Genomic DNA, 23660 nt, shown 5'->3' with positions numbered 1-23660 from the left:
TCTCACAGCTTCTTTACAATTTAAATTCATTTATTTGTTAGCAGTGCTTAATGGATATAGAATGTCATGCTGGCTTTGTACTGAGCAGCTAGATTGAAGGAGTTAAGCTACTGAAATCTGAAAGCATTAATTTTTGCTCTGGGAACTTCAATACATTTCTTTAAACTGTCCCCTGGACACAGACACACAGCTGTACAACTTTATCAAACCTTTGGGAACATGGTAGTCCAAACATTTAATTCCCATGCTGCTATATTGCTGTGTGTGGCATCCTCATCTGCATTTGTACTGAGTGTGTTTTCATCAATGTTCTAAAAAAAACCCCAACACATTGACAAGATAAACCAAACTTTCTCATTCAAGCTGTTCACAACTGAAACACAGAAGTTCTTATCTAAAATGTTTTTAAGTTCTGATCTGGGATCTGCAAGCTCTTTGTTCATCAGGTACCATTTGCTTTTCAAGGAAAACAGTTCAGAGGAGGAGATCCAACAGTGAACCACACAGTGCTTGAGGGGTTTTTCTCTTTTTTTCCTCTATTTCCCTTGAGCAGACTTCTCCATCCTCTCACCACAGCATCCAGGCAAAGCTTATTTCCTTCTGATTCTCCTGAGGCAACACTATTTCCCCTTAGTCTAATTTTCCAGTGTCTCTGTGACAGCTTCCCTAAATAATTTTCCTTCAGCCACAAGGACTGTTGTTTTTACTGTTTCAACAGGGTTCAAGGAAAAAACTTAGCAATGTGGGGCACAGAACTCACCTGGGCACTGCAAAAACATTTGTAGGGTGGCTTTGTTTATGAGCATTTGTGCAACCCCTCCTGCAAAAGCACTTCTTTTGCTCAGGGAAGCTCAGCTCTGTGTTGGGGGTGGGTTCCTTCTTAACTACATCTTCTCCTTCTGTGGCCAGGGCTGTGTCCCCTGGCAAAGCATCTCCTGGTTCAGCAGTGCTTGTGCTGACAGCAAGGCTCCAGCCACACTTCTGCCTTCCTCACCTCCTGTGAGCTGAGGCACTGCCTCTGGAGGGGCTGCACCATCACTCATCTGAGTGCCTCGGGGAGATCCTGATGCTAAAATAAAATAAAATCTGATTTGTGGTGCTTCAGAAGACCCCTGGCATAGCCTGATAGGTCTCTGGTTTGCATGAATCCCCACCTGCTTGCTGCTTCATTTTGGCACTGGCATCCATTGCTTTGGCACAAAGTGTGCCAGGAGATCCCAGCACTGATGTTGATTAAGTCTTGTATCTATTTTTTTATAGAGAATGGAGGTTTTTTGGAGGTGTTCTTTTATGGAGGTTTTTTTCTCTCCAGAGGAGTTCACAATTTAAGCCAGTATTCAATGCTGCCTTGTTAAATCCATTCATGACTCCCTGCAAAGTGTTTGCCTTTTTTTTTCCCTCTCCTAAATAAGCTGACATTTAAACATCCTCTTGTATTTCAGAAGAAATCCTTCAGACAAGTTATTGGGGAGGAAAAAGGCAAAGTCTCCAGCAGAAGTGTGGGGTTAGACACAGCCACTTCTCGCCCTGCAGAAGCTGGGCAGCCACCTGATGAGTTTCACCTCTCTCCTTCTAAACAATGTTGGATCAAGGAGGGATCCTCCCAGTATGGAGGCTTTCCAGGATTCAGCAGCAGTGATGGAGTATTAAGGGAACTGGATGATGGACAATTTGACCAGGAAGATGGAGTCACTCAGGTCACATGTATGTGAGAAAGTAAGTAACTGCATCAGATGGACGTGTATATAATTCACAGAAATGTTTGGGTTTTTTTTTTTTTTTTTCAAAAACCATATTACTTTGGAAGCATTGGTATAATCCTGTGAGTCTCCCCAGACTCCTTCTGTATTTTTGTGGGTTTCTTTGTTGTGTTTACCCTACTGTAGTAATAATACTACTGCAAATAATTTGTTTTTCAGTCTCTCTCTCTAGAGTTAACTACATGGTTGGGTGCTCTGCTAACTTGTTCATGCTTTTGACAAGCAAGGAAGCAAATGCTGCAACACAGAGTTTGGATTGTGTAAGAGAGAAAGGAATGAGGATGTTTAGTGTTTTCCACAAGCTGGAGGAATGTTTATTTTTGGGTTTGTTTTTGTTTTAAAGGGGGGTGTAAATACTGGTGGGAGGGGGGAGAAAAAAAAGAAAAATTAACTATCTGGCTGTTAAGTTTTGATGAATTTTTCACTTTATTAGGCCTTTGAATTTATATGAGGCAGCAGAAATGCAAACCTTAGAGCAGAGTGTTGGCAATTTAAGCTATGTTCTGACTTGGTATGTACAGAAATGTAGCTCTGGAGACAGACACTTGCTCCTCTCATCTGATTTCACCTAGGCAGGTTTTACCTGAGCCAAAAACTATTGGAGGATATGAATTCACAAGTGACACCACATCCCCCTGTAAGTAACCTGCAGTCAGAGAAACTCACCAAGAAACATTGACAGCAAAGGTGCACAGTGATGCTGATGAAGAAATAGGCTGAATTGAACAGGAAATATTACATGGTAGCCCATACACAACTCTGCTGATGTATAAATTTAAAAAATCTTGGAGAAATGTCTCATACTGGGTGTATTCAGCTGCAGGAAATACCAGAAAAAAGATTCAGAGGAAAGGATGAAGCTGCTGTGCTTCCATCCTCACCCTGGGGAGCAGCTGCTGGTGTTAAGGGTGACACTGGCAGGGCTCTGTGGGGGGAAGCATGAACAGGGATATTATTTTTTTTTCTGCTGCTGTCCTAAAATTACATTTTACAGAGGAGATGTTGAATGAAAATGCATCTCCAGAACACAAATGTGATTTTAAGTTAAAATAGTGGCTTTTAGTTAGCTGCAGAAGCCAAAACCATAAATGCTCATCAGACAAGCTAGTGCAAAACCTAGGAATTCTGAATATTCCAAGCTTATAAAGTGTATCTAAGAAATTACTGACCTTCTGTAAAGCAGTAGCCCTGCTTGAGGTGGTTAATGGTAGTGAATCCTAGAAGGAAACTGCACTACAACTATTTATATAACAAGCTGCAATGTGTGAAGTACTAAATTGAATGCTCTTAACCTTAGTAGTGGATAGGAAGAACCATTTAGCTGAGACCTTCTAATATCAGGGAATGCAGAAAATTCAGGTGACTATGCTATTATTTTAAAATAACTTTTCCCTTAATGATTAATGGGATGTGCACAAGGGAGCTTCTGGTTTGGAACAAGGGTAGATAGTGAGTGTGCTCAGGGTGCTTTCTAGAACATCCACACTTCTTGAGCAAGAAAAGGCTGTTGTTAAAATGAAATAAAGCCATATTCTCTTTCAGTAGCCCACAGTTTTTTACCTGTGCCTTGGTCCTTGCTTTTGAATACCACAGTGATTGGTTGCTGCTGCTAACTCACTGGTTTCTTTCTAATCTTTTTTATTTGGTGTAAATACACTGGGTTTCCTCTGAACCCTCTTAGCAATTCCTATATAGTTACAGACAGTTGTTTGTTTTTTTTAAATACCATTTGTTTCTCAGTATGTAAAGTTGCTTGTGCTGTAGAAACATTAATATAGATGTTTTTTCCTAGCTCTCTGTTGTCTTTCATCTTGCAGGGCTACATTTAGGCTCTGTATTTGGAAAAAAACAAAAACAAAACACAGTTCATCTTGGGGGAAAAAAAAAAAAAAGTCACCATGACAGGGCACCAAGAGATCTGTCAAGTGAGTGGCATGGAGAGGGTATCAAAGGAATAAATCCTTCAGCTTGGTTTTTTTGATACAAAAACTCAAAAGGAATCACAGAAGTGGTAAGTTTCAGGTTTGAAACAAATGGAGGTACCTGTAGAAGTCCTTGCTGCAGGACAGTGTCTATAAAACTACTACATGGATTTTAGAGGTGACTGAAAAATTCCTGAAAGGGGGAAAAAAAAAAAATTAAGAATGGTTTCCCCTGTTCTTTAGAGGATTGCAAGCACCAGAGCTCTGTGCCTGGGGTCTGTAGCTCTGCTGCTCCCAGGATTTCTGTCCAAATTCAGGGAGAGTGACTTCCTCAGCCTCTGCAGGAACTGACTTCATGCATGAGCTGAAGAACACAGAATAAACCACACATCTTCCTAGGACATGGGTGCTGAAACAGAAACAACTGAAAATGCTTCTAAAGCAAATGCTAGAAACTTTCTTTGTAGTTAAAAGTTCTGAAAGCCAACTAGAGCTTACTTAGAAAAGGGAGAGGGGCATTTGGGGCACAGGGGACTCTAATTTAAGCTGTTTTTTTCATTACTTGGTCTTAACACAAACTAGAGAATTAAGGAATGCCTTTATTAGTGGTGTGACCTGCACCAGCCATTCATTAAATTTTGTAAATCAGAAGAGCTTTCAAGGAGTAACTCAAGATTTTTTTGATTCTTCCTATTGTATATATGTAACACACACACACACACACTGTTGAGTTTTTCATTTGACTGGAATGTATTTAACACAGTCATCTTTTTATTGAGAGAATTGCAAATTAAACTTAAAGCACAGATGCATTTTCTGACAGAATTAGTAAGTACATTTATCTGTTCAAACCCAGGCTTCAGGTAGGAGCCTGTGTGTCTGAGCTGTAACAGCAAAGTCCCTTCCCTGGAAATGAGAACACAAATGCCCTGCAGCTATGAAAAAGAACTGGAGGCAACAGATGCTGGGTTTGAACCTGGCTGACAGGCTGGTTACACTTTCTGGTTCTTGCATTGTTGGGAGAGGAAATTCTTTTCCAGTGTTTACAAACAGGGAGAAAACATTCCACAGGGTAAAGAAAAAAAAAAATATTGTGCCCTGTTCCAAATGACAACAGTTTACTTACATACCTGGTCAACTGCAATACCTGGCTGCTTCACTTCTGCTCTGTAAAATGCTGGTTTCTTTTTGTAAAAAGAAAACTATATTTTTTTCTATATTTGATAGGAAGAGTCTCACTATTAAAAGCACTTAGCAAAACAGCTGCTGGTTTCTTTGTTATGTTTGGCTCACACTGAGAGTAAATGGACTGGGTCAACGTGCACCTTTCCTTAACCCAGACTTCTTTGCACTCTTGTCTGCACACCCCTGGAACCCACAAGGCAGAGCTTGTCAGGCTTGCAGCCATCTATTAAAGCTGATTAGGTTTTCCTTGTTCTTAGTACATTAATCCTTAGAAGGTAAAAAGTGCAGCTTGCTGTCTTGACAGTTCCCTCTGAAAATAGCTCTAGTTAAAATTTAGATTTTTTTCAAAGCCACATCCCTGTATCAGAATTCAGAAAACTGGTAGGGGCTAAAAAGTGAAGGTGTTGTTTCATAGCATGAAACAACAAAGTGATTTAGAGAAACTGGGCTGGTGACCTCATCTGTTGCAGCTGATAAATTTGACAACAGTAGAGAAAAAAACTAGGTGACTAAGGACAAAGTAATTTGGCACTCATCTTTTGCTTACAATATGCCCTTGCACCTGGGAGGTGCTGTCATCATGTGCTTCTTTTGGTATGTTGAGAGGTCCCTTTCTACATCTCCCTTTTTAATTGTAGAACCCCCATTTTCTGATTAAAGGGATGTACAGACTGGAAGGTCTGACTTCAGGATGCTAACAAGTACTGTGTGTTTCTCTACTTTTGCAAAAAGAAATACAACTTCTCTTCAGCACTCCACGTAGCAGAGATGAGAGAGCACTGAACTTTCTCTTGGAAGCAGCACTCAGTTGCCTGAATTCTTGGATGAGATGAAAAAAGAGAATCATTTACCAAAATATAATGGTATGAATAAAGAAACACTTTAATTTTATCCTTTATCCTTTTTTTTTTTTTTTTTTTTTTTTACACAATATAATGCAAAGACAGTCTTGATTCTAGAGTCTAAATTAAACCTGTTACTATTTATTAGACAAATCAATGGTTTGCTATTAAACTAAAGTTTTGCTGTACCATTCAGGCACCTGTGTACACAGTACTCATGTAAACAACAGCAAGGGAAAATACAAGCAGTGTTTCACTTAGATAAAATCAGTATAGAGCAAGTCAGCTTTACAGTGCAAATCTGAATGAGAGTCAACAGGATTAAAACTTTATGAGCTTTAAAGTGGAACTCCTAAAGCCTTAGAGGTTTTAAAATTTTCAGTGCAGTGCTGAGCACTGTGTTGTTTTCTTCAATTTGGTAGAAAAAATGTCATTAGCAACACCTTTTGTCTGTCTCGGTCACCCTGGCTGACAAAAGCAGGCACAGGGACTGTCTGTGCAAAGAACCACACCCTGGATGCTCCTACAACAACCCAAAAAGTTTTATCACCTCATAAATACAGCCCTCCTACCTGCAGTACAACCTTGAAGATACCTGCCAAAAATCAAGAACACAAGGCAAGTGATAGCCAAGTGTACAGAGGGTGACTGAAGCTGCTTTCCCTCAGCCAACACCTCCTCCTGACAGATAAATACACTGATAAATATCAGACACACTGAGCTGCTGCAGGGTGATGCAGCTGTTGAAGTGCACAAGCTTAGCCTCTCTCTCTCTTTTGTCACTGTTTAAATCCCCTTTGCATCCAGGTGGAACAGTTGCTTGAGGTGTGCTTGATTCATACAAGGAGAAGTAGAATTTAAGGCATGTTCAGTATATAATGAAAAAAAAAGACTTATTAAAAATAAGTGGACTCCCTTCTTTCCAGGTAAGTGTAATGTAGAAAACAAAGTGCAGATTACAGAAGCTGAGTTTAACCCTTTCTGACTTGCTTAAAGAAATGTGAAAGAGGGCCCCTGGCAACCTCAGAGAAACAACCAACTGACCTCTTAAACAGCTCAGCAGAATTCATTTCATGTAAACACCCTGCTGGTGGTTTTAGACCCTGCATTCATGTCTGCTTAGCAGTGTCTCTGCTACAGCCATCTCTAAAACACTTAATTCTATCATTCTAGATGTAACACAATTAAGCAGCACTCATGGAACTTGTCAGCTGTTGCAAATCTGCAAACACAATTTGAAATAAAACATCTGACAGGGAACAGAAGCATGAAACCAAATCTTTTTCTGTCAACAGAGTTCAGGGGAAGGAAGAAAACCAACAGATGTTGAAAGCATGCAAAGAACATTCTCCTGCAAAGAACTAGGTTCAATATATCAGGTACTTAGAATATTTTGACTAGGAATACAAGCAAAGGCTGTGCTAGTGTGTTATGTAGTGTTAACATGAATATTTATGAGGTATAATCAGTAAGCAGTTGCCATAAAGATGCACAGGTATAGAGCATTGACTTCTTTGCCAGTTACTCTTTAGTGAAGCTGGGGACTGTGGAACAGCAGAAGTTTTCCTGAACAGGACAGAACCTTTCCCCTGCTGTGCACAAATCTCCACTGTTAACAAAAAAAATAAAAGTCCAGAGAGTACATTAGATGTATACCAAGTGTGTATATATATATATATATATTTATATGTATATATATATCTGTTGAATAGCATAGTGGAATGGTCCATTTGGTATTCTTAATACTATAGATGCTCTTAGTATTTGGATATCCATGTAGAGGAAGATGCACATCCAAAAGTAAATCTTCAAAGCCATCTTAAAAAAATAGAGCTAAATTAGAAGTAAGCTACATTGCAAGAAGCTTCCTGCAGAGTTACATATTTCAGGTGATAGACTTTTTCAGCTAAGACTTAATTAATATAGCTACTGCTTTAAAAAATGGCTTGCTGTGGAATCTGAATCTCACTTTTTTTCCCCACCCCATCAGACACATATTCAGGATTGTGATTCAATGATTGTTTAGCAGCAGTTTTAGAGAACTGTAAATTCTTTTTATTAACAGGCATTATAAACAGATACTACTACTTTTATTTAAAAACCATGAGTGCCACGTTGATGAATATACAGCTCATGAATAACTTAATTTCCCATATTAAAAGGCAATGCACACAGCATACAAAAAGGATCCTAACAAAGCTATGAGGATAGGTGATTGAAGTGTCTAAACTGATATATACAGTACATAATTTTTGTTTAAATTCAGTACAGTTTCTGTACTGCCATTCCCATCATGCCTCGCTCTCCCCTGCCACTGAATTTTGCACTTCTTCTTCCAAAATGGGCACAATCAGGTTATCCTTGGACATCAGATTATACTTCATCACAAATTTAGTGAACCGGTGACACAAGAAAGTTTCATTCTGGAGATGAGAAAAAAGGGGGAAAAAAAAACAAGATAGGTAGAGAACCAGTATTTTCAACAACTGAGAACACCCTAAAAAAAAATTCCTGCTTCTATGGGATTGCTCCGTGAGATTTCCAACCCTTAGAAAGAAGTCACAATGCTAAAATGATATTAATACTTATAAATCTTTCCTTTAATGCTGGTTTAGTTACTGCAGTTAACAAAAAAAAACCCTTATTGAAGTTCAGGCTTAAGTCACAGCCCAGTTCAACAGCACTCAGTCAAGAAAACACTCAAATCTCAAGATAGTCTTGGAGAACTTCAAGATATTGTGGAAATCCTCCTGCATCTGTCCCCAACAGAATGGGTTTTACCTTCCCAGCAACTTTGGGTGAGATTTGGCAAAAAGATTTTACATCTTTTTCTACTTTGCCATTAAGAAAACCCAGAAAAAGCTGGAAGTTCCTGGAGGCATACGAGCTGCATGGGTGAATTAATTACAGAAGTGAATTTCCATTCCTATAAAATTAATCTGCAGGATTCAATGCTTGAGCACGGATGTGGCAGGGTTAAAAGAAAACACAGCACAACTCTAATTAAAGTCAAATGAGCTTCTCTGAGGAAATAATGTGAAACTACTTACTTCATATTCATCAAATATCTGCCGGTGATGAAAATAAGCATGAGAAAATATCCTGTAAATCCTTCTGCACACTGATCCTAGTTTGGCTACAGAGGATTCCTTGATGCTAACCCTGTAAGCACCAGCAGAGATGTTAAAGCAGGCCTCCCAAAACTGCTGCCAAGATACAAGCTGACATCAATTTTCATGACTAAAACATTAATTGTGTAATGAAACTGAGACTGGGGTGTTGCAGGTGTCTGGAGTCACTACATTTGCAAGGAAGGCAAAAACATTGGTGCTGACACCATGTCCTAAAATTGCACTCTGACTACAGGAGCAGGTTTGCCTGGAGTTAAAAGTCATCCCTGACTCTGGTCAGGGCTGGATTTCTGGTTTCTGGCATTAATTGGGCAAAGGGAAGACTTTGAGTTGTCTCTGGTCACACAGTAGCTTGGTGCTGTCTTCTGGAGCATGGGGATGAATTTCATCTCTCTCAAGGCCATCTAAGGCCCCATAGCACAAAGACACACCAGGAAAACTTGATAGTTTCCACCCAAAAAGCAGCCCTTGGCCTCCAGTAAATGGTAAACCATTCATCCTTGGCTTAAGCAACAATAACTCCACTGCCAAGTGGCACAGGCTGCAGGATTTCTGATGTGGTCCATGAAAAACGTGCTGTGCCTTTCCACCTGCTTGGTGCCACCTCCTCCCTCTCTCCCTGCTCCCCAAAGAAAAATGACTTTTACCTGCTGGGGAAATACTTATTGCTGTTCAGAAGGCAGGCAGCTCCATCCAGGGTGTGTCTGGTGTAGTCTATGGCAGGACACTGCAGAAACAGACAGTGACTGAGCACGTGCACAACATGCTCACACAGCTCATTTGAAGAAAATCATTTTAATTGGTTTCCTGACTTCACTGGTCACTTTTGTCCCCAGAAGTTTCAAGTAGCTCCTCTGAAGACCTAACTACGTTTCCTCCTTGAGTGAACTCCTCTGTTTCACAACCCATTTAAATTCCTTCAAGAAAGAAGTTACTATGGAAATGTGGCTGTGCACACAAGTCATGAATTTCATTAATTTTATGCTTCTCCTGAAGTAAAGCAGCACAATAAAAACACATACTGGAAGCACACTGAAAGGGAAGATGACTTAGCTCACAGCTCATTTGTTTCCCACAGGGTCAAGCTGCCAGACATTCTTTTACAGCCTACATTAACACCTTACCAAAAAAAAAAAACCAAAAAAAACCCAATAACCAACCAGCCTGCATCTAAATATATTAATGCTTTTTACCTTGGCAAAAAAAGAACCCAACAAAATCATTAGTTTAAGTGTGTAGCAAGCCAGCCCCTGGCTCTGCAATCAAGTACAAGTAGAGGAGAAGGAAGAAATGATGAACAAGAGACAGCTGGGAGCAGAAATGTCTGCTGTCCATCTTGCCATTCCCCAGTTTTGAGAAGAAGGGGACTTCTCAGTTGCACTTGGCAGCAGGACAAGGTTTGAACTGGCCACTCAGGAGGACAAGGTACTGGCCATGGGGTAGCACATCCAAACAAGTGGTTTTGAGGACTCCAGAACCTTTAGGAAGTAACTTCCTGAAGAACAAGCACGTGCACTCCCATTCTGAGTGCCAGGCTTATACTCTGGGTCACAGCCCAAGTCTGCAGAGGACAGCCTCATCTCTCAGTGAAACAAAGACCTTTATCCATCAAGTTTCAGGCTGCCATGACAGAAATTAAGAGAGAAAAGAGGGGAATGTGCAAAATCTCCCATACTGCCTTAAAAAGCAGCTCCTTTCCCCCCTTCCCCTCATCCCTTTTTTCCTAAGGAACTCTCAAGTGATACTCAGCCCAGGGAAGCTCTCAGTTTGACTGGGGAGCCAGGCAGTTGTGAGTCTCCCTGTGAGCATGGGAACTGTGGAAGAAAATCCTACATCCATACCTCTTTGGGAGTTTTGTGAGCTGCACAAAGGAAAATCCACTGTTCAGTTGCTGTCATCTGAGTGCAGGTGTCTGGGTGGCATTCACTCTGTTAAAACAATGGTGCAGTTATGAAAAACACCCAGCAAAAAGGAGTTGATCTTCTAAAAAAACCACTTTCTTGCCCCGTCCTTTATCAAAAAGGGTCTTCAGAACCCTAAAACCCTCAAACTGCTGCTTAATTCTGCATGTCTGAATCCAGCAGCAGCTCTGCACCCTGCAATACAAAAGCCAAGACTGATACAATATAAAAACATCAAGGGGAGCATTACCTGAAGTTTGACAGCTAATCCATTGAGCTCAAGGCAAAATTGTCTAAAAAACAAAACAAAACAAAAATAAAACATGAGCACAGCAGCAGCAGTATCCACAATTTACTTTCCCCCTGTTAAGATCTAATAAAAACCAAGGCTGTGCATTCTGATCATCTTCACAGATCACTTAATGTTGTTTTTTATTTTCAAAGTCAGAAGAAGAAAAAACCAGGCCATGAGGATATTAAAGGAATGCCAGGAAAAAAGGGCTACCACATATTTATTGCATTCTGATCTTCACAGATCACCTAATGTTGTTTTTTTTTAAAAAAGTCAGAAGAAGAAGAAAAAAACAGGCCATGAGGATACTAAAGGAATGCCAGGAAAAAAGGGCTACCAGGTATTTATTGCATTCTGATCTCCACAGATCACTTAATATTGTTTTTTTTTTTTTAAAAAGTCAGAAGAAGAAGAAAAAAACAGGCCATGAGGATACTAAAGGAATGCCAGGAAAAAAGGGCTACCAGATATTTATTGCATTCTGATCTTCACAGATCACTTAATATTGTTTTTTTTTTTAAAAAAAGTCAGAAGAAGAAGAAAAAACCAGGCCATGAGGATACTAAAGGAATGCCAGGAAAAAAGGGCTACCACATATTTATTGCATTCTGATCTTCACAGATCACTTAAAGTTGTTGTTTTTTTTTAAAAAGTCAGAAGAAGAAACCAGGCCATGAGGATACTAAAGGAATGCCAGGAAAAAAGGGCTACCAGATATTTATTACATTCTGATCTTCACAGATCACTTAATGTTGGTTTTTTTTTAAAAACTCAGAAGAAGAAGAAAAAACCAGGCCATGAGGATACTAAAGGAATACCAGGAAAAAAAGGCTACCAGGTATTTATTAACAGGCTCTAAGCCTGTTCTGCAAATGGAAAATATTTTCAGGCACAAGCTGCCTGAATGTTTTTATTCTGCTGCATACAACAGAACAAGGACAAAAAGGTTCTGAGTTTCCCTACAGCTAGAAGAAGAGCTGCAAGACACAGGTATTTTGGCTTTTCCTGCTAAAACCTGCAAGTTTCAGCAAAAGCACTGGGAAAAAGCATCTGAGAATCACACTCCCAAGTGGTGAAGAACTGATGCCTCTAGGAGAAAGTTCTGTGGAGATTCCTGGCTGTGTTTTCATGCTCAAAAACCTAACACAACTTTTGAAGGGAGGTGCAAATATTTTCTTAAAAAGCCAGCAAAACCACTAGATGAGAGTGCATTATAAATTTTCAGCAAGAAATAAATACTGAAGTATTTAGTAGCAGAAACACCAAGTTTGATTTCAAGTTAGTTTCAAGCTGTCCTTGTTTCAAAAGGAATCACAAGGAACAAAACTCTGAATCTGGACAATATTTTCCATGCCAGGGGATGGATTCTTACCTTAAATGTTCATATTTCCACACCCCTTCATCCTGGCCTTCAGGAGGTTCAAGGATCTTATCAATGTTGGAACAGTCTGCCCTTATGTTTTGCTGGATATACTGGGAGAGAGAAGGGGGAAATAAATCCAGAGCTTTCTGTGCTGACAGGGAGACAGTACCTACAGGGCATTACTTTTTGCTCTGAAATAGTGATTGACAAGACTAAAAAGTCAGAGAGCAGATGGGCAGGATAAGAAAATCAGTATAAAAAATGCCAGATCTGAAAAAAAGGGTAAAATAATGAGTGTGTTTTACAGCTTTTTCACAACCCTTCAGGACAAAAACCCTTCAGGATTTTTCACAATCCTTCAGGACAGCAGCCCACACCATTTTCTTACATCTGATTTGCTTAAAACCAGGCATGGGAATTGTGGTAATCTCTGCACACACCATTAATTATTATAAATTTTTAAGTCTATGTAGGGGTGCTTATGAAATTCAGTCCCGTGCAGCAGCAGACAAACAGCACACCTTGCTTTTTCACCAAAAAAACTGACAGCATTTCTCATCATACCTGCTGAACAGCTAATGTACTATCCATTTCTTCAAATGATTCATCAGGCCAATTGTAGAAATCCTGTTTAAAAAGAAAAAAAAAAAAGTTTCAACCCATTAAAAAAAAAAAAAAATGGGGAGGAAGAAGAGTGCACAGCCCACAGTAAGCTTGAACAGGCAGGAAAAGAGGTGGAGGGGTTGTTTGTACAATTGGAGGAAGCTGCATCTGAGCAGAAGCAGCACAGAACCCTGGCAAGAAGAGGGTGAAATGGGATTTCACACTCCTGATGTCACTTGAAAGGAAAATTTGCTGACACAAAGCTCTGCTCACACACCTCCTAAATTTCAGCCCACATCCAGCTGTGTGCTGCAGCAATTCCCAGGTCTGACAGCCCCAGACAGAGGCATTTTCTGTCTGCCCCACTTGAAATAAGTGCTGCTCCCTCTTATTACCCAGAAATTCTGTCTGCAGCAGCCTCCCAGAGCTTGGTAGAGGCAATGACTCAATGAAAATGTTCCAGCTGCAGAGCTGAGCAATCTCTTCTTGAGAGAACAGAGTCATCTCTCTGCTAATGTATCAATAACTGTATTTACGTAATGAACACAGTGAGTGGCCACTGCCATCCAGAATGAAATTCAGCCACAAAACAGTTCCATTATTACATCACTACACACAAAATCCTTCAGCCTAGGTGAACCTGGTGTTATTTGGCCAAATCCAGGCTTGCTGTTTTTCACAACACCCCAAATTTACCAGAGGCAAGGCACACACACACCATCCCATCTCCAAACATGCAGACACCGAGCTGATTTGCAGGGATGTGCAATAATTCTGCCTCTGCAGCTGATGGCAAAGAATAGGAGGAGAGAAGATGCCTTTTCCTACAGTGTTATGTCATACACTGCTCTGTTTCTGACCGGGAGATTTCCTCATAGAAGGAGAATAACAAAAGAGCCTCACAGAAGGTTAAACCTCTGAAAAAAAACCCAAACAAACAACGTAGCTCAGGTTATTTTGAGATAACACCTTTTCGACGACCTTGAGAGCAAGGAATAAAATCATTTAGGGGACGAGAAGGGATGCGGCAGCACCTCGCTTCCCTCCGGGAGGTTGGGCAAGGGCAGGAGGGGTTCGGTTCTTCCTCGTCTCTCCAGACGAACAGGCCCGGCTCCGGGCCACCTCCCAGCCCCAGCCGGTTCGGTTTGCCTCACCTCAGCTACCAGCCGCCCCAGCCATACCCGGGGCCCGGCTCAGGCAAGCAGAAATCCCCTTCCTTCCCTCCCTTAACCCCGCTCACCCCTCACCCATCCCCACACCCCCCCCGAACAAAGCCAGCGCGGCCCGGCCCGGTCACCAGCGCTGGGCCCCGCTAGGCTCGGAGAGGCCCTTAGCGACATCCCCCTGTTGGAAGCGAGGCCCAGCGTGCGGTGTGGGGTTCTGCCGGAGCCCGAGGAGGATGGTGCGGTGGGTGTCCGCCTCGTCCCCGCCTCACCTGGGCCTTGGTGCCCGGCCTGTTCCGCCTCAGCACTGCCGTCCCCTCCGCCATGACCATAGTGACAGCGGCGGAGGGACCCGGATGCGGCAGCGCCGGGCGGGGAGGAGGGAGGAGGGAACAGCCCCGGGGGGGAGGGGAGGGGGAGAGGGAGGAGGATGGAACAGCCGGCAACGAGCGGCGGGAAGAGCGGCGGGAGCGAGGGAAATCTCGCGAGAAGCAGCGAGAGGCGGGAGGAGCCCTGAGGGGAAGGGCGGCCCTGAGCGGGAACGCGGCCCCGGGGTCTGCCCGCTCCTCATCCCCTCCTCCTGCCTCCTCCTACTGCCTTCTGCCTCCTCCTCCCCGCCTTCTCCTCCCCGCCTTCCCTCTCCTCCCAGCCGCCGCGGTACGTGCAGTTCCGTCTCCTCTCCGCGGGGGTGCGCGGAAGAGCCGTTTCCCGCGCAGGGGTTGAGGTGACGGGAGGGCCTTGGGAGCACCCTCAAGGGGGTTCACAGAGCTTTGCTGTGAGGCTTTTTATAATAAAAATAATTTATAAGTACACACACACACACAGGCACGGGAGTGGGGAGGGCTCTGACGTTTTAGTGGTGGTCTCTGACATAATTATTATTTTTTTTTAATCCATTATAATTATTTTTTAATTTAATTTTTTAATTTTTTTAATTTAATGTCTCGGTCAGGCCTTCCTGACAGCTGGCAGGGCTGTGGTGGTTGGCGGAGGTGTTGGTTTTATCGGGACAAAAGTCTGCAGGGATTAAGGAGTTTGGCTGGGTTGTTGGGAAAAGGGATTCTTCAGGTTTCATCCCGTTTCATCAGTTCCCCTCTGGCAGCAAGCTGGCTCTGCCTGCTCCCACACAAGGTCAGTTCCTCCCCCCTGGACAAGTCTGTGCAGCACAACAGAGACACCGAAATTTTCTAGAGCATAAACCACGAGGAGGGTGAATTTTCTAAAAATAGCCCCGTATTAAAGATATAGAGTTGTTAATGCTAAGAATAATTAACAGAGGATTAAAAAAAAAAAAAAAAAAAAGGCACACTGACTGCTGTGATTTGGGGCAAAACACTTCAAACAAAGTAGTCACAAAGCTTCTCTGGGTCTTCAAAGGCAGGGCTGACAGATTGGTGGTTGGGAGATCAGAGGTCAGGGACTGCTGTGCTAATGGAAAACAGAGCAAGGTTGGGTTTCAAGGTTTGCTAAGCTGGGTGTTGGGTGTGCTGGCCCTAAGGGAGAAGATAACATACAAACGTTTTTCTTTAAAAAAAGGCACCGTTTGCTTATATTGGGCTGATAAATAGGTCCCTGTTACAAGCAAGAAGGCATCTGGGAAGACTGGAGTGGCTCGTGTTATTTCTGCAGGATAAAAGAGGAGAAAATTCTCTGGAAGGTGTAGGGGATGGGTGGTAGACAGGAACATGGAATTAATTTTCCCTGAATAGAAACATAGAATCATAGAATCCTAGAACTGGCTGGGTTGGAAGGGACCTCAGAGCTCATCAAGTCCAACCCTTGATCCACTCCCCCCGTGGTTCCCAGCCCATGGCACTGAGTGCCACATCCAGGCTCTTTTGAAATATCTCCAGGGATGGAGAATCCACCCCTTCCCTGGGCAGCCCATTCCAGTGTCTGAGCACCCTCTCCCTAAAGAAATTCTTTCTAATGTCCAACCTAAACCTCCCCTGGCACAACTTGAGACCTCTTGTGCCCTCTTGTCTTGCTGAGAGTTGCCTGGGAAAAGAGCCCAACCCCCCCCTGGCTCCAACCTCCTTTCAGGGAGTTGGAGAGAGTGATGAGGTCTCCCCTGAGCCTCCTCTTCTCCAGCCTCAACACCCCCAGCTCCCTCAGCCCTTCCTCACAGGACTTGTGCTGGATCCCTTCCCAGCCTCCTTGCTCTTCTCTGGACCTGCTCCAGCACCTCAATCTCCTTCCTGAGCTGAGGGGCCCAGAACTGGACACAGGACTCAAGCTGTGGCCTCCCCAGGGCTGAGCACAGGGGCAGAATCCCTTCCCTGGACCTGCTGGCCACGCTGTTCCTGAGCCAGCCCAGGATGCCATTGGCCTTCTTGGCCACCTGGGCACACTGCTGGCTCCTGTTCCTGTCAATAACAAGTGCTTCTAATCACTGAGGGCATGGCAACATTTTTAGGTAGCAAGCAGTGAAAAATCTCGAGGTTTTGCCAAGCAAAGAGCATTTTAAATATTCTGTTTGGGGCAGCGCTGTGAGCCGGGATGGTGCCGGGTCAGGGCTGGGCAGTGTGTGAGCCACCAGAAGCGGAGCTCCTGCTCGCCAGGAGTTCACTTTGGGAGCACCCTCAGCGTTACAGTGTAACAGGAAGGTGGCAATCCCAACTTCAGGCACAGGAGGTCAGTTTGCCTTAGTTACTTTTTTACTCCTAGGCAGCATTATCTGCCCCAGATCTGGTGGAATTCTGGTGGCAAAACTCGGCCCTTCTTTGCTGTTTGTGTGAGAAACGGGTGCATTAGAAGGAAGGGTACAAATGCCCTGGTACCTCATGAGATCAGGTGTAATCCAACATTAATTTTTTAATTAGAGTGATCTTTTCATTAGCCAGCCCCAAAATAAAAGCAATTCTAGCTGTTGAGGTCCTTTGAGGGTTTTCTTCTTGGTGGTGTTTGGTTTTTTTTTCTTTTTCTATCATCACATTCAAGGTTTTACTGATAGCTGAAGAACAGAGGAGTTGGGGATTTGACATTTCCATTTGTCCCTGACTTTTATTTCATGGACATCTTGCTTCTAAAATGGAAATAAATCTGGCTATGAAGAAACACCTCTCAGGGAGAAATTAATCTCTTCTCACTCAGCTGACTCATGGCTCTGCAGAAAAAGGAAATAAATCTGTAGCATTCTTCCATGAAAATGTTAAAGCCTCTGGTGTTACCCCTGGATAATTAACCCTGTGTTCCTGGGAGCTGTTAATTATTTTTGTTTGACTGGATCTCAAGCTGTTAAACTAAACCTGACCAGTAGCAATCTCACTTCTTGGTCTCCCCCTGGTGCTCATTGATTGCCCCATGACTTCCATGAGTGAGAAGTGGAATATTTGGCCAAAATCTCCTTGTTTTTGAGGGACTTTCCACTGAAGGAAGGTTTTCTGAGGGCAGTGTAGCTGCTGCTGGTGGCAGCTGCTCCAAAATGTTACAGTAGCAAAGCAGATGGAGCCTGGAGAAGGGCTGGGTGGAACTGTGACCCCTGGGAAAGCAGGAAGGGCCACAGGGAACATTCCTGGCAAAACTGGAGCTTGGAAACAGCCTAAAAACCAGCAGGATAAGGGAGCCTGAATTCCTACAGGAACTGCAAGGCGAATAAGGAGCATTTGTGACTGGTTTTGGCCTCCCCTGTCACACCTGGGGGTGAAAGAATTTGGTGTGGAGCAGGAAACAGGAAAATGAGATGGTCACCTTGTCCTTGTCTGCAGTGACAGGTGCAGGAATAAAATGTTCTCTATCCATGCAGCAGATGTTCCAGCCTGTCCTCCATTTGTTTTGGCTTAGGAATGCTGCTTTTTTTCCCCCTCCCCCACACCTATAAACCACTTGTTTCCATGGAAGTTTTCAGGATAACGAGGCTTTTGTTTTGAATCAGTCACAGAAAAAGATTTTGTTACACGTTTCTCTGCTGGGAGCTGATTTCTATTTCATTGTTTTTCTCCTGGAGATAGGGTCAGTCAGGTTCCCTGCAGAGATGGGGAATCCCTTCCCTTCTTTGGCATGGGGCTGCAGCTTGGCTCTGCTGGGGGATCAGGCTTCTCCAGGAGTTGGCTTCAGGACACAATCAACTCTTTCAAGATATTTGTAGTGTGCTGGTCAAATTTCAGCTGTAAAGTGCACGACTGAAGTAAAACTGCCAGAGAGCAGGTGGAGAGAGTTACATTTTATATTTTTATTTTTATTTTATGCTAAACCATGCGTTCTTACCTTGGCATCTTCCCTGTTTGTACATATTTCAGTTCAGGGAGGGCTCAACCACCTGAGCTGTGTGACTCCTGCCTGGTTTTCCTTCATCTCCCAAGCAGAAAGGGGGTAACCAGCCAGCAGGCAGCACACCCACAGCTATCTGGAGCAAAGGACACTGCACTGCCAAGCGTCCCTGCTGCCAGCAGGGCTGGGGGTGATTGGCAGGCAGATGAAACACTGGCTCCAGCACAGCCCTGGGCTCAAGTTTAGCTGAGGGAGAGACCTGAAACTGCCCTGGCAGAAAACACAGCAAATTTCAGTTTGTCAAAGCTGGATTTCCCCCACCCCAGCTACTCAAGTTCTGAATTTTTTTTCATGGGTACATTTGGCAGTGCTGGTGTCCTAACAGCTCCCATGTAATAAGAACTCCTGCTATTAACCTGTAAGTCACACAGGGGTTTATTTCACCTGAAAATCCACCAACACACCGTGCTGTGTGCATGCTCAGTCCCTGCATACCAACCCTGTGTGAAGTGGTTTGTGTACTCTGCCTCAACAACCTTGAAGCTTTTTCCAAGGCAAGATGAATGCCTGGTTAAAAACATGGAACTTTGTTTGCTGCAGCATTACTGGAGTAAACCTCTTGCTGTTTAAAAATGTTGCAGTAAGGATAAAGGAAATACAATTTATCAAATCAGAGATTTGATAAAGAGAGAGAGATAAAGAGAGCTGGACCCAGATAGTGAGCAGTAATGTGCCCCAGTTCTGAGTGATTTAACTGCTGCAGAGAAGCTGTTTTCCTGTGCCAAAATTCAGTGAGATGTAAGAAAAAACAAAATTCAGTGAGAAATGTAAGAAAAAACATTGTAATTCTTATCTGCAGATTATTTTCTAGCACACGTGGTGAACACCCAGCTCCTTTCAGACTGCTGAGGTACAGCCTGTTTGTGACTCGTGGATGAATACTCAGTACTCCCCTCTCTTAGCTACTGGCAGAGAAAGAGGCATTTATTATCTTAAGATGAAGTTCAGGGTGCAGGGCCCCTGCACCCTTTAAACTCCTCTCCTCACTTGATTTTTAATTTTTTGTAATTTGTACAAAATATTCCTGGACCTGAGGCTGTGTTTCACTACACAGTTGGACTCAGTTTCACTGAGCAAGAGCAGAAACTGAGACAGAAGCAGCAGAGTTTTAGAAGTTTATTGCAAAGACTTTTACAATCTCAGCACAGAGACAGGGATATAAAATGGTGTTGTCTGGAATCATTTAAGGCTGGTTGGTGGTCATCTGAATTTCACTGTTCAGTGGAACTCAAGCAAGAGCAACCCATTTCTGACTGTACATGTTTTTATTTGTGTTCCATCATTACAGTGGGATCACACAGTATTTCAGAGACTCAGTGCCCACTTCTTATAAAACAAAGGACATTATTTACATGATGAAAGAAAAACTTCAGCATTTTAGTGGAATGGATGACCAATACTGCAACGAGTTCAGTCCACGTATTTCCCAAGAATGTCACCATCTCTAAACAAGTAGTAGTCCTGCAAAGAAAAGAAACATTAGTAAGTGGCACATCAGTTGTCTTTGCAGTTCACAAGTTTTAATTTTATTTTATTCTTATTTTTTTCACAAGGGGCTCTTCAGGAAAGCTTCAAAATTGTGATTTTTAGTATTAGGAAGTGCCAGAGCTGTTAAATACAATTCTGCAAACTTGCTCTGTCAGCACCAAGGATGCTCTCAGTAATTCCAAACCCTTTCAGGGCTCCCTCTGCTCCCTGCCTGGCTCTGTCCACCCAGCCAGCAGAGGGTACCCAGCGAGCTGCTCCCCTTCCAATACCAACAACTGCATTTCCTGAACCCTGCTGGCCCTGGGAGGTACTGGGTGGCAGTGTGACACTTTGGGAACCAGCTGAACCAGCTGAATGTGCAACACCAAGCTGGGAAACCCACCTTATCCTCTATAACAATCTTGGTACCACCGTACTCTGGCAGCAAAACCTTCTCTCCAACTTTGACACTCATGGGCTGAATCTCCCCGTTCTGGAATGAAAAAGAAATGCTTAAGGTTTCCACAACAGACACAAGTAGCAGAATTTCTCCCAGCTACACTGGGCCAGCCACATCTAAAAGGCTGAGGAAGCCACAACACCCCTGTGTTTGCATGGTACCATGAAGCTGGAAGGTACAGGTGGAGCTAGGAAGAAAAGCAGAGCAGTGGAGTCCTGCAATATTCAGGCAGTAGAACTGCAGTGACTTCCTGAATATAAATCATTTTCATTCATTTCTCAGTGTAAACACAACTCTGAGGTTTCTGGTTGGCACATTGGACTTAAAAAAATACCCAAGAAACCTGAGAAACTAAATAACAGACCACAAAGCCCCCTCTAAAGTGGAAAAAGGACATTTCTGATTCCTCCCAAGTGCCAGTTAAAAAGTACCTTCCCACCTCTGTTACTTTGATCATTTTGCCACTGTTGCTGAGAAACACCAGATAATGTTTAATTGTATTTTCACACCACAAATTAAATATTGGCACGTTAGTCAAACATTAGCACTATTTCACAATAGAATGCTTTGAAGATCCCCCAGTGACACAAACCAGCATGGTATGTATACATGGTATGTATAGAGGGGCTCATAGTAAAGAAAAAGTCCAACTCATCATGTCCCAGTCAATATTTAACCCGTTTTCTACTCCTGCTACCAACTGAACTCTGCTTTGGTGGGGAAATAACCCTCCCCTGCTGAAGCCCAGGGCCACTGGCATTTTTGGAGACTGCCTTTTTATGATATGTATTCAACATTCACACACACAGAAACATTATTTAACCCTTATTACACAGTTTATGTTTTTAAAACTAGGCAAACCCCAACCAATAGCAGAAAACTAATAAAAAAACCCTAACACCAAAAACCATTCCACAGCTCTTTAAAACTCCTTACAAATATTGATAAATAATACTGATTTTTTTCTAAGGCAACTATTTTCCATTTTACAAATGATGAGAGGAATCCTTCAGGTTTCTGCCTCCTCTTTGAGGCAACTCCCAACTTCAGTGTCTGCCTCCCTCCATTTCTGGGAGCTTTGGCTACACTCCATCCATCCCTGTCTGAGCAGAGCACCCCAGCTCCCTCCCCACCATAACTAATCCTATTCACATGGAAACTCCAGGTTTTTCTTTTACCTTTCCCCTGGCTCCAGATCCAACTGCTACTACTGTTGCTTCCTGCACTTTCCCTTGAGCTTTTTCAGGAATCATGATGCCTCCTTTGGTTACTGTCTCAGCTGCACTTCGTTCAACCAGAACACGATCAAAGAGGGGCAGAAATTTCCTAAAGGCTTTTCCTGCCTGTGGAAGAAATTGTACATTGTAACAAGAGCAAAACGCAACAGAACTGCAATAAATAAATTTAAACAAAAAAAAAAAAGCTATTTTGAGAGGAATCAGGACTCCAAGAAAACGGCTGAGCATTTATTTTCAATAGCAGCCAACCTGTGCCACCTTGGATTGCATCAGAAATTGCTAAAGACAGGAGCTGGGGGAACAAACCCCCCAGGGCTCACACTCTGCAGGATTTTAACCCAAACCTTTACTCAGTAAGGTCTGGTGAACAAAACTATCAATTAAATGGGATGGATTTCTTCAGCTTCATAACCCGATTTAACAATGATTAAAGACCTATCCCAACAGCTGAATTTTTACTCGTGGAGGGGACTTTTTTATAGTGAAGAAGCCATTTCAAGCCATTTCCCACCGCAGCCTGTTTCAGGTGCTTTCCAGAGCTCAGCATCTCCCTCACCCCCAGGTGTGAGAGCAGAGTGGGGGGTGACTCGTGCTGACTTTTACACAGACTCCAGCTCCCCGGAAACCTGACCGGATCGATCCCAGCACCGAATCCCAGCAGGTTGGGCTCAGGAAGGAGGGACCCGGTTTGGTGCAGGAGGACAGGGATGGCGACTTGCCAGGTGACAAGGGGACTAGACAGGTACCCAGAGCCCACACTTGCCAGAAACAACCAGAAACCAGGGCCTGGCACCCACGGGCCCTTCGCTGATGCTCCCCCCCCCACGCACGTGCTTGCTTTAAAATTGGGAGTAAAATAAAATTACAGGCAAAGCACGAGCACAGGACAAACATACGAAAGGTGTGTGTGTGTCCCACTTGGTGTTGTCACCACAATGAGGAAAAAACACGGAGGAAAAAGCTGCTAACTGCGATACTTTATATTTTATACACATAGGGGCCCCGCTCCTCCCTTTAAGGAGAGGTTCTGCGTTTAACCCAGAGAACCCGACCCAGGAACACGAGCACTTTACGCTACTTTTACCGACTCCTCCGTTGAAGTAGAAGTACAGCATCGCAGCAAGAACAGGGGCAGCTCTGCCCTTACCCGGGGAGATCTCCCCACGGCTTTACCCAACATTTCAGGAGCCCAGCACAGCCCGGTTCGGCACTGCCGGCGGGCCCAGCGCTGCCCAGCGCACCGGCGGCTAACGGGACACTCCGCCCCCGCCGCAGGCCTCCAGGAACAGTTATCCGAGCGCTCAGGAAGCCACCGCCATCCCTACAACCCTCCTCCATCCCTACAACCCTCCTCCATCCCTCCGGTGCACCCCTTCCTCCCCCAACACCCCACGGACTGCACGACCTTGGGGAACCGCCCGGAGCGGCCAGCACCGGGGGGCTGCCGAGCTCCGCAGCCCCGCCGCCCCTCACTTCACCTCCCCCCCGCCTCCCTGCTCCCCTCCCGCGGCTCATCCCGGTACGAGAGGGGCGGCGGGGGGGCCGAGGGCTGCGGAGGAGGTGGGGGACACGGAGGGAGAGACCGGGCGGGCACTCACCATGCCGGCTGCTGCGCTCCCCGCCGCAGAGTGACCGGGCCGCCGCCACACACGTGAGCAAGGTCACCGCCTGCGCATGCGCCACCGGGACCCCGCCCCGTCTGGCCGCCCCGGCCCCGGACGCCTTTAAACCCCCCCCCGCGGATTTTTCGCCCCCCCGGGACCACGCGAGGTTTTCCGCGGGCGGGCGGCACCCCCGGGAGCGGCCGCGGCTTCGGCCCCGCCGCCCCCCGCCCCTCCGCTCCCCCCCGGGCAGGGATGCTCGGCCGGAAGTGAGGTCAGCTCAACTTTGACCTTCGGCGAGCATGAGCGTTCCAGAACGTTCTGGAATCGCCGGGCCCCGGAACATGAGTGGGCCGCGCCTGGGCTCGGCGCGCATGCGCACATGGCGGCGGCCTCCCGGGCTCCGCAGGAGTCTGAGCGGCGGGGCGCGGCCTCCCTCCTGCCGGGGGGGCGGGGCCGGTGC

At 44.4% G+C, this 23660-nt stretch overlaps 2 protein-coding genes and 1 long non-coding RNA gene across 8 annotated transcripts in view; 2 read left to right on the top strand and 1 right to left on the bottom strand.

Annotated features, from left to right (window-relative positions):
* RFTN2 (raftlin family member 2) overlaps positions 1 to 5783 on the top strand; it is a 29204-nt gene extending 23421 nt beyond the window's left edge. For 3 of the 4 annotated variants that reach the window (XM_071747873.1, XM_071747872.1, XM_071747876.1), the window contains one exon: positions 1443 to 5783. In XM_071747873.1, coding sequence (XP_071603974.1) covers positions 1443 to 1712 — 270 coding nt within the window. In that variant the 3' untranslated portion in view covers positions 1713 to 5783. The remainder of the gene's footprint in view (positions 1 to 1442) is intronic. The other variant, XM_071747875.1, reaches the window with a different exon arrangement.
* On the bottom strand, positions 4409 to 23294 carry LOC139797881 (MOB-like protein phocein). Of its 3 annotated transcripts, XM_071747883.1 has the most exons (9): positions 23195 to 23294; positions 21537 to 21701; positions 12961 to 13023; positions 12406 to 12506; positions 10992 to 11034; positions 10682 to 10768; positions 9488 to 9567; positions 8760 to 8871; positions 4409 to 8132 (listed from the first exon to the last, which is right to left on the bottom strand). In XM_071747883.1, the coding sequence occupies exons 1-9, from the start codon at positions 23195 to 23197 to the stop codon at positions 8001 to 8003; spliced, it is 786 nt and encodes a 261-aa protein (XP_071603984.1). In that variant the 5' UTR covers positions 23198 to 23294; the 3' UTR covers positions 4409 to 8000. The 3 variants fall into 3 exon arrangements, with proteins under 3 accessions (XP_071603984.1, XP_071603982.1, XP_071603983.1); XM_071747881.1 differs by lacking the exons at positions 21537 to 21701; positions 23195 to 23294 and adding an exon at positions 14435 to 14646; XM_071747882.1 differs by lacking the exons at positions 4409 to 8132; positions 8760 to 8871; positions 9488 to 9567; ... (2 more) ...; positions 12406 to 12506; positions 12961 to 13023 and adding exons at positions 19535 to 19892; positions 20302 to 20391.
* Positions 15109 to 17034, top strand: LOC139797886 (uncharacterized). Its single transcript, XR_011726610.1, has 2 exons — positions 15109 to 15293; positions 16830 to 17034. It is a non-coding gene; the product is annotated as an uncharacterized lncRNA (long non-coding RNA).
* Positions 23295 to 23660: the final 366 nt, after the last annotated feature.

This window comes from Heliangelus exortis, chromosome 6, assembly GCF_036169615.1.
Source record: "Heliangelus exortis chromosome 6, bHelExo1.hap1, whole genome shotgun sequence".
In the NCBI taxonomy this organism is placed as follows: Eukaryota; Metazoa; Chordata; class Aves; order Apodiformes; family Trochilidae; genus Heliangelus; species Heliangelus exortis.
This window is presented reverse-complemented; position numbering and strand designations above follow the sequence as displayed.